The sequence below is a fragment of the Delphinapterus leucas genome, chromosome 19 (genome assembly GCF_059928025.1).
Source record: "Delphinapterus leucas isolate spDelLeu-1000000601 "Yukka" chromosome 19, BTC_Dleu_Yukka2, whole genome shotgun sequence".
NCBI classification, from domain to species: domain Eukaryota; kingdom Metazoa; phylum Chordata; class Mammalia; order Artiodactyla; family Monodontidae; genus Delphinapterus; species Delphinapterus leucas.
The window spans coordinates 57,171,117-57,181,108 of record NC_143147.1 but is presented as its reverse complement, the minus strand read 5'-3'; the positions used below and the strand labels follow the sequence as shown (position 1 = coordinate 57,181,108).

The window sequence follows — 9,992 nt, the reverse complement described above, 5'->3', positions numbered from 1 at the left end:
TTTGAGTAGATTTTTGAGTATGGTATAGGGTAGTGGTCCAAATTTATTCTTTTGCATGTGGATATCCACTTTGTCCTAGCACCATTTTTTTTTTTTTTAGCTGTGCTGCACAGCTTGCAGATCTTAGTTCCACGACCAGGGACTGAACCCAGGCCCCGGCAGTGAAAGCGCCAAGTCCTAACTACTTGACCGCCAGGGAATTCCCAGCACCACTTTTTTTTTTTAAAGCCTACAGCACCTTGTATTCACATTTGGTCTCCCATCCAAGTACTAACCCGGCCTGACCCTGCTTAGCTTCCGAGATCAGAATAGATCAGGTACATTAAGGGTGGTATGGCCATAGATTCCACATAATTTCTGAAAAGACTGTGTTTCCCCATTGTATTGCAGAGCTTGATCTTTTTTTTTTTTTTTTTTTTTTGAGGTACGCGGGCCTCTCACTGTTGTGGCTTCTCCCATTGCGGAGCACAGGCTCCGGACGCGCAGGCTCAGCGGCCATGGCTCACGGGCCCAGCTGCTCCGCGGCATGTGGGATCTTCCCGGATCAGGGCACGAACCCCTGTCCCCTGCATCGGCAGGCGGACTCTCAACCACTGCGCCACCAGGGAAGCCCGAGCTTGATCTTTTTTACTGAACATTTTGATCTTGAGATTGATGCATGTAACTATAATTCATTCACTTTTATGGCTGTAGAGTATGCTTTATATGAATCTGCCGTAATGTATTTAATTCATTCTTTGACCCATAGTGGGTTGTTTCCAGAGTTTTGCTTTTCTACACACTGTTGCTGGGAACATACTTAAACATGTTTTTTATTACCCACATGTGAGAGTGTCTTTCTAGGGAATATGACTAGGGGTGTAGAGTTATGCACATGTTTCCCAAAGTGACTGTAATATTTATGCTCCTATCAGTAATGTATAAGAGTTTATATCTAGGAAAACTCAGCTTTTAAACGTTCTCTTTGTTTAGTGTCTCCTTGAATAGTTATTACCCAAAGGAAAGAAGTAGTATTTGCAAGTGAAATTTGCCTCTTAGGCTTCTACTATTTTATTAGCAAGAATTATTATTATTTTTAAAAATTTTATTTATTTATTTATGGCTGAGTTGGGTCTTCGTTGCTGCGCGTGGGCTTCTCTCTAGTTTGTCGAGTGGGGGCTACGCTTCCTTGCGGTGCGCGGGCTTCTCATTGCGGTGGCTTCTCTTGTTGTGGAGCACGGGCTCTAGGCGCACGGGCTCAGTAGTTGTGGCTCGCGGGCTCTAGAGCACAGGCTCAGTAGTTGTGGCACACAGGCTTAGTTGCTTCGCGACAAGTGGGATCTTCCTGGACCAGGGCTCGAACCCGTGTCCCCTGCATTGGCAGGCGGATTCTTAACCACTGCACCACCAGGGAAGTCCAGCAAGAATTATTGTAAGCAAGCAAAAGGCCAGTAGCCGGAGAACCCAGTATCCAGTTAGTATCTCTTTAAATTTGTAAATATCAGTGTGAGGCTTAAACAGATCTTTGGCTCGTTGAGGTGGTGAAGCTTTTGCTAATAGTGAATAAGGGTGTGTGTTCATTAAAGCAACATCACACCAGCCTATTATTACTCTCTTACATAGGATCTGGGACTAGTATAGTGTAGCAGTTGGCAGAATCAGGGTATCAAGGGGTGAGGAGAGCTGCTTCACTTTCTTGGAACCCGCATATTATAGTTATGCTAAGACAAAATTGTGTCCATGATGATGAGACACACCCTATCACATCCTATAGCATCATGTGAAAGGGTTGGCTGACACAAAGTTGGGTAGATGGTACTCAGAACATTGGAGGAGATGGAGATGCTCTCTGCTTGTGATTACAGGGAGTTACACCTGGAAAACACAACAGCTCTATGCTGGACCACCAGTGTGGTCCAGGTAGGTGGGTGTCAACAGGGATGGCCATGAGAAGGTGAAGAAAGGCCTCTGGAAGGCAGGTGGCTGGGGGGTGAAGGAAGCCTGCCTAGCAGCATCAGAAAAGCATGTGGGGAAGTGCTCCAGCTCAGAGTGGGACTCAGGGACAGGATGTCAGTTACAAAGCAGGAGTGAGGGTTGGGGGAAGAAGAGATGGGCAAGATGCCCCAGCCCTAGGGGCACTTGAGTAGCTCATCAGTTGCTGTATTCAAGAAACTGAAACTCAAATCCAAGAGAAATGGCAACTCAGTCTCAGGAACAAATTGATGTTATGACTAGTGGTGTAGACTGGATGTTTATGGTCTCCCCCACCCCTCACCTTGACGTTAGCCCCAGGATGCCTGGAATTAACCAAGTCCTCCAACTCAACTAGATACTAAAGTCTTGATGACTCCTCACTCATTTGCATCCCTGTAATTATGCTCCTGATCTCTCGTGAACTGGGGAAAGAGAAGAAATTGGAAGATAATAAGTACTGGTATTCCATTTCCTCAAATATTTATCTTTTCACTTAAATTTCTTTTCCCTTTTATTGTATTGTTTCCCGTTTACAGATTTCTTTTTGGTTCCTATGTATTGTTTCTCCATTATAGTTTTCCTCTGCAGTTAGTTGGTTCCTGGATGTAATTTCAGAGTATTTGAGAAGTTGAGAATGATGGGGGAGAAATTGAAAGTGTAGGTACAGAAAGAGATGACAGTGGGGGAATGAAATTTATTGTTCCTTTTGTCCAATGTGAAGCCAAAGCTGGAGGTTAGATCATTCAGAAAGAGAATTCAGTGTTTTCTAAGCTACCTGCATATAAGAATGACTTGGTGGCGTGACCTGATTCAGTACTTCTGAGGAGAGGATAAAGAATTTGTTTTTTGTTTGTTTGTTTTTTGCGATACGCGGGCCTCTCACTGTTGTGGCCTCTCCCGTTGCGGAGCACAGGCTCCGCACGCGCAGGCTCACGGGCCCAGCCGCTCCGCGGCATGTGGGATCTTCCCGGACTGGGGCACGAGCCCATGTCCCCTGCATAGGCAAGCGGACTCTCAACCACTGCGCCACCAGGGAAGCCCAAGAATTTGTTTTTTTAGCAAACACTCCCCATGACTATAATAAACCAAATATGGGAATCAAACTTAAACCTTTTTAAAATAAAGCACCCAAGTTGGACCCATTAGTTCGACTATAGAATTACTGAATATTTTTAGTATTGACAGAGAAAAATACTTTATAAAGTGCTTAAATTTATTTATTTATTTTTGCGGTACACGGGCCTCTCACTGTTGTGGCCTCTCCCGTTGCGTAGCACAGGCTCCGGATGCGTAGGCTCAGCGGCCATGGCTCACGGGCCCAGCCGCTCCGAGGTATGTGGGATATTCCCGGACTGGGGCGCGTAACCATGTCCCCTGCATCGGTAGGCGGACTCTCAACCACTGCGCCACCAGGGAAGCCCATAGATTGTAAGTTTCTTAATAACAAGACCCATGTCGCATTCTTCTCCGAATCCCTAGGGTCAGCACACCCTCTTTTACAGTGAGTCTAAGCCTTTCAGTGTGACATTTAAAAATAATAATAAATTTATTTATTTATTTATTTTTGACTGTGTTGGGTCTTCGTTGCTGCGCACGGGCTTTCTCTAGTTGCGGTGTGCAGGCTTCTCATTGCGGTGGCTTCTCTTGTTGTGGAGCATGGGCTGTAGGTGCGCGGGCTTCAGTAGTTGTGGCACGTGGGCTCAGTAGTTGTGGCTTGCGGACTCTAGAGTGCAGGGTCAGTAGTTGTGGCACATGGGCTTAGTTGCTCCGCGGCATGTGGGATCTGCCCGGACCAGGGCTCGAACCCGTGTCCCCTGCATTGGCAGGTGGATTCTTACCACTGTGCCACTAGGGAAGTCCCTTGTGTGGCATTTAAAGTCCTCCAGGGCAGACTTCCCCCACCCTCATCTTCTGCCCCTCCCTTGTATCCCATGCTTGGCCAAATGAAGTTAATTGCATTCCCCCAATGTATTATGTAGTTAACTTTTAATATCTCTTCTTTTTATTGCCTTGGCTCTCTTGAAAATAGAGCTAACGAGATTGTTGGCTATTAGAGTTACATGGACATGGTTATATAATGGCTTCACAATGCCCTTAATAAATGAAATCTAAAATGTTACATCTTTTTGAACCCAGAAACTCATTCTGACTTTTTTCACTCTGAAGAATTATAACATTTTCTGAAGATCATGTTGTCCTCTTCCTTCTTCTGGATGTTATGCAAGGAACTTTGGTTGAAAATGATGAAGTCCCGACTTAGATAGGATAAATATGCAATAGTCACGTCTTTCGGAAGGAAAACATTGACTTTTAAAAATCGTGCTTGCCTGAAAAACAAACCTGAGTGTTTTTTATATTTATGTGTAAAAATGTGCTGCCATTCTTTGCCCTCATTTGTATGTTGAAAAACGATTGCAAAATTGAAGGTACACCAACATCAGTGTCATGTGTGTTTAATATGGAAAATAGCATGGCAACGACTGGACTCTTTATGAACACAGGTACGAACTCTGAAAAACTTAATTTTCCAAATAATGCTTTGTCCTTTTTTGTATGTAAATGTGCACCCCTTTTCATTATTCATATGTATTGCTATTTTATTTACAGTGGAGTTTTGCATAATTTCACCCACTGTCAAATTAGGTTAAGATCCTATATCTTCAGCTACAGATGCATAAACCTAGCGAAAACGAGACGGTCATGGGGAGCTGGGACAGATGCAGTGTATTTCTGCCTAGATTCTTTGGCCCCCAGCCTCTTGTTGAGGTTCTCAGGGTGCAGGGATGCTGATGTACCTTGATAGGGTCCTGCCATATTTGAGAAGTAAGGGTTTATAAATAGTCCCAACATCCAGGACCCCTCCTGGTTCCTAAGCTCAAAGTGGTGTCTGCAACGAAAGCAGAGGCAGAGTTAACAGGATCTGCGTATAGTCTCTTGGTTGCCAGCCTTCCTGATCTTCTAAAAGGCCCGTTGCTCCACAAATCTAGAGTACTGAAAGGCCTGGGTCGAATCTCTTCTATTTTCTATAAAATTCTGCGTGTCTTTTGAGGTGGGTCATATATCTTTGCACACTTTTAAAATAATTTCTCATCAGTTGTCCCCCTGAGAGCATACTTTTGTACTTGGCACCGTGGAAAAGGCCTCTCTGGTTTCCCGCAGACATGGGGGCCCTGACTGCTTAGTCAATGGAATACAACAACGTATTAGGGGTATCCTTCCCTTGGGAAGTGCATGTCATAAATCTCACTGACAGATGATTCAGGTCTTAAGGCTCCTAAGCACATAACCTCATTATCAGGAGATGATTGTGTAGTAAACTAAGATCTGCTTATATAGCCTTGCAGATTATTATAAAGCACCCCCCAATACCTTTTTTTTTTTTGTGGTATGCGGGCCTCTCACTGTTGTGGCCTCTCCCATTGCGGAGCACAGGCTCCGGACGTGCAGGCTTAGCGGCCATGGCTCACGGGCCTAGCCGCTCCGCGGCATGTGGGATCTTCCCGGACCGGGGCACGAACCTGTGTCCCCTGCATCGGCAGGCGGACTCTCAACCACTGCGCCACCAGGGAAGCCCCCCATACCTATTTTTATTAGAGACTAAATTTCTAACTTGCTCAATTTGTTTGTTTATGGCAGCGCTGCTCTGCCGGTCCTAGGAGAAGACAATTTTACATTTAAATGGAATATTCTAACTTTGCTTAGTAAGTAATGACCTAGAAATTACAGTGCAGGGAAATGGGATTTCAGTGTTTCATGAAAAAAGTTCCTATCAGAAGAGCATCATGTTTTTCATTTTTTGGATAGGTAGGCAGATTTCTACCTGTTCCGTGAAACAGTCTTGTTAGAGGGGGAGGAAACGAAAAAGAAAGGCATTAGCGACCAAGGATGACAGTCATTTTAGGTTTTCTGCTTAATATAATCATGATGAAAATGAATGCCCTCGACCAGAGAAAACATACAGTACTGATGCCTTGGGTTGTGTTCAGAGATCTCTCAGCCTGTGAGAACTTCATGTTACTTGGGTCTAGCTTGGCATTGCAAAGTAACTAGCTCTTTTTATGCCAGCTGACAGAGGACCACACCTTCTTTGCCCAGATTAACACTGGATTGAGAATTCAGTGAATTTAAGCAGAGATGGTGGCTTGCAACCACAACTAAAAGCTTGCTTAGAGGGAGAAGGAGAAAAGGAGAGGAAAAATGTGGAAGCAAGAAAGATGGCAATAGGAGGTTGGAAAAGGCTGGCAGCAGGTGCAGGGGATGGAGGGGTACATGTGGCAGAGAAGTAGAAGCTCTCTCTGAATTGTTCAATCAGCTCTGTTTCATTGGCACAGATTCTAGAAGTTTCCTAATTCTTGGGTAGAGCATAGATAGGGTGTATTTCCTACGAAGCCAGATTTATATCCAGCAAACATTATCTCAAGTTGCTGTGCCAGACTCATGCATCCTTCTCTGTGTCTTTGTCTCAAGTTTTGTGGATTCGGTACATGCTTTAGATCTCAGAGCTAGCCAGGCTTTCATGCTTGTTTGGGATACTTTCTAGTTTTGACTTTAAAATGGGATCAGGAAAATTCTGAGAAAGGGAAGTCCCTCTTTTTCTCTGAATTACAGAGTAAATGGACTCATGTTAAAAAAGTCTTTTATTCCAGAATGATCCACCTCTGCCTGTACATAAAGCACAAAGTTATCAGAGACATTTTCCTTTGTGCTCTGTGGGCCTGACATGAGTCTGCCTTTTATTCCCAAGGGGGTGTCAGGAAAGCACTGCTTTTCAGATTGGAGGTATAAAAAGGTACTCCATGGAAGGGAATATATTTTATTGATCAATGATTAGTGAGTCTTTTTTATGACGCGCTTTGTATTAAATGCGATTTGAAAACCTTCAAAGGAAGATTCGCAGGAATTACTAAGTCACAGCCTGTCGGCATACCTCCGAATGCAGCCAGAAGCAGGGGAGCAAAAATCTCAGTGTGTAGCAAGATCTCTAAATTCTTGGAGGCACATGACGTGAATCCGTTCAATTTTCTGCTTGTGTTTTTATTTCCAGTGCATTTCCTGACATTTATGTATTTTCTCCTCATAGAAGCACGTATAGTGCCTTGGTACTCAGGCTTATTTTCCAGTATTTCTTCTGTCAAATCAGTAGTCCTCTACTTACATAGTCTGTATGCAGTGGAAGGAAAATCAGAAATGCCTAATGTGGGTCCTAATTCATAAAGAGCCTACTAAGAATCTCACCATCCATGAATAATGCATTGTCCACGAAGTTAACTAGAACATACTCAGCTCCAGTCCATTTGTGGGGAGGGGGCTCTTTTAGGGTCCTTCTGGGTGCACGGGGGAAGGTGGTACTTTGGGAGACCTCTGCACACCTCTCCCTGGCTTCTTCCCTTCCAGGTAGGCTGAGCATAGGCTTTCTTCTTTATGGTGCTTGTGAGAACTTGGTAGGTGGAAAAAGAACTGTTAGTTTTTCACCCTGTGTTGGATTCATTCACACGTACAGCATAGGATCAATGTCTTTTATCTTGGTGCCAAAGACTTGGGAAAAGCAGATGGTAAATTTCAAAACCCATTTATGTTGTTCCTAACCCCTTTGTATAGCATGGCATTAGGGAAAGAACCAGGTTGCTCTATCAGATGACACCTTATCCAGGTTATGGCTGTTCTTAAATGGCTTTATGTGAAGTCCCACTCTTTTTGTGGTCTTAGAGAAGTTATCTTAAAGCTTCCTGTGCCTTAGTTTCCCTACCTCCTTGAAATGTGGCAAAAGTACAGTGTCCATTGGTCTAGTCAGTATTTATCAGGTTCTGGGAATACAGTGGTGAGCGAGCCAGCAAATCCTTCCTTGATGGGGCTTACAGTCTAGAAGGGCCAAGGCCATTAGAGACCTTCCAGAGATAATAACGAGGGGCGAATTCCACATGTAGATGATACATGAGGCCCACAGGAAATGACCTCAAATTGAAGTTAAGATTCACAGTATGAGAGCTTAATACCTGTGAACCCTTGGAACCCAGCAAGGTGAGCTGGTATAACTTGCAGGAAGTATGACTCACTTGTGACTGTAATGAAGAAGGCGTAAACCTAATCATCTGAAGAAAGACTGTACCTATATATGCTTCGAAGACTGAAAGGAGCGGCAAGGAAAAATAAAATAAAAATAAACGGAGGGGCAGAGAGCAAAACAAAACAGCATGTCCCCAGGGCTGTCCCAGGAAGTGAGGAGGTCGTAGACCTTTGACATTGTCCAGCTATCATTACATAGAGTTGGGGGGAGAAAACAAAACAAAATAGGGTTTTGGGGATAGAATGAATTTGAATCCCAATTTTGCCACTTCTTACTAGGTGCTTGACCTTGGACAAGTCACGTCAACCCTCTGAGCTTCAGTGTGCTCATCTTTTAAAGTGTGCCGAGACAGGGAACTATATTCAATATCTTGTAGTAACCTCTAATGGAAAAGAATCTGAAAAAGAATAGAGATATATATACACGTATAACTGAATCACTTTGCTGTACACCAGAAACTAACACAACACTGTAAATCAACTATACTGCAATAAAAAAATAAATAAAAGTGGGCTGAGAAAGAGTGGTCGTGTGGTCGTGCCTCAGTGCCTTCTGTGGCCTATGCACTTAGCAAATGTGGCTCTTCCCTAAGGGATGAAGCTCAGATTTGAACCCAGCAGCTAGGTCTTAATTCTGTTACTCCCAAGACTTCAGCATCCTTGCCTTTTTTCTTTTTTCTTTTTAAATATGGGAAAGAGTACAAGGAAGAGCTGCATTTTAATTGTATTACTGCTTAACTGCTAATTGTTTTGATAGATTGAAAAAAGTCCATTGATTCTTCGTGGAGGAGTGCTTGCTGGAGAGTGAGTCAGGCGTCTGCGTTAACTCGTTCAGAAGCTTTTTGTGGCAGATTGATTTAAAAACCTCCCAACAAGATGGGAGGATTTTATTTAATAGAAATATTGTCAGGATGGCATTGAGATTTGGGTGTGGCTTTCAAATCAAGCAATACAAGTTGAATAAAGGTCTTTTCCCTAACAGACAGAAGAATCTCGATGGATTGGGGAAATACTCACCATCATCTTGCAGGGCTTTGCCTGGGGGAGGTAATATTTGCCTGGAGCACCCTCGCCCCCACCAGCAGGCCTGCTGGGGAGAGCTGGTGAAATATGGTCACTAGTACTTTCAACCTACAGGGTTACGTGGTTTACCTGCGTTGAATGAAATGGGTGTGCTCCCAACTGTATCTATGTGGGTTTACATCCTGGGTTCTGGGGTCAAGGGCAAATAGGAGAAGGTTGCTAAAGAAAAGAAGAGAGTTTCTGTAGCTCCTTCAAAAGCAGGCTCCAGATTGTATTCTCCAGCCTGGAAGGAATATGTGGTCTGAGTCTCACATGAAGAGAGTCGCAGTGTTCCTTCTTGAGTGTCTTGGTCCTTATTTGGATTCAGTGCTGAAACATCCGGATCAGTTTCACAGAAGAGGTTTTGAGTAGATTCCTTGCAGATCTGAAAGTCACACTTCTGTGAAACTGGTTTTAACACCAATCCAAACCCCACTGGTGTTCCTGTTACATTTTACAGCTATTCATATGCCCCTGTATAAATGACCTCTGCAGAGAAAGAAGAATCACTAGTTCATTGTGCAGGAAGATGGGGCCCTCAGAAATAGCTACAGCTTCTTCAAGACCTGCCACCCGTTCAGAAGGTGCATTGCTTCACCAGAAATCCAGTTTACTTTAGGCAAAATTTTTCTTAAAGGGCCAGCTAGTGACTGTTTTTGGCTTGGCAGGCTACAAGGTCTCTGGCACAATCATTCAATGCTGCCACTGAAGCTCAAAAACAGCCATAGACAATAGGTTAGAGGGATGAGTATGAGACTGCATTTCAATAAAACTCTATTTACCAAATAGGCCATTGGTCCTCAACCTCTGGTTTGCTGACACCTGCATAGATCATCATAAACTTCCTGTACTCTTCGAAGTATGAAAATTATACTTTGGAGTAAGAAACTCATTTGAATATAAATATATGTTTA

The 9,992-nt window shown here is 43.7% G+C and overlaps 1 protein-coding gene and 1 pseudogene across 9 annotated transcripts in view; one reads left to right on the top strand and one right to left on the bottom strand.

The window, feature by feature from the left end:
* PITPNC1 (phosphatidylinositol transfer protein cytoplasmic 1) overlaps positions 1-9,992 on the top strand; it is a 256,157-nt gene that overhangs the window by 22,219 nt on the left and 223,946 nt on the right. Inside the window, exon 2 of one of the 9 annotated variants that reach the window (XM_089901457.1) lies at positions 425-660. The exons of the other annotated variants lie outside the window; for them this stretch is intronic. Within the exon in view, the coding sequence (XP_089757583.1) occupies positions 425-621 (197 nt within the window). The 3' untranslated portion in view covers positions 622-660. Of the gene's footprint in view, positions 1-424; positions 661-9,992 lie in introns of those variants that run through there. 9 annotated transcript variants of the gene reach the window in all.
* Positions 227-345, bottom strand: LOC115803062 (5S ribosomal RNA; annotated as a pseudogene).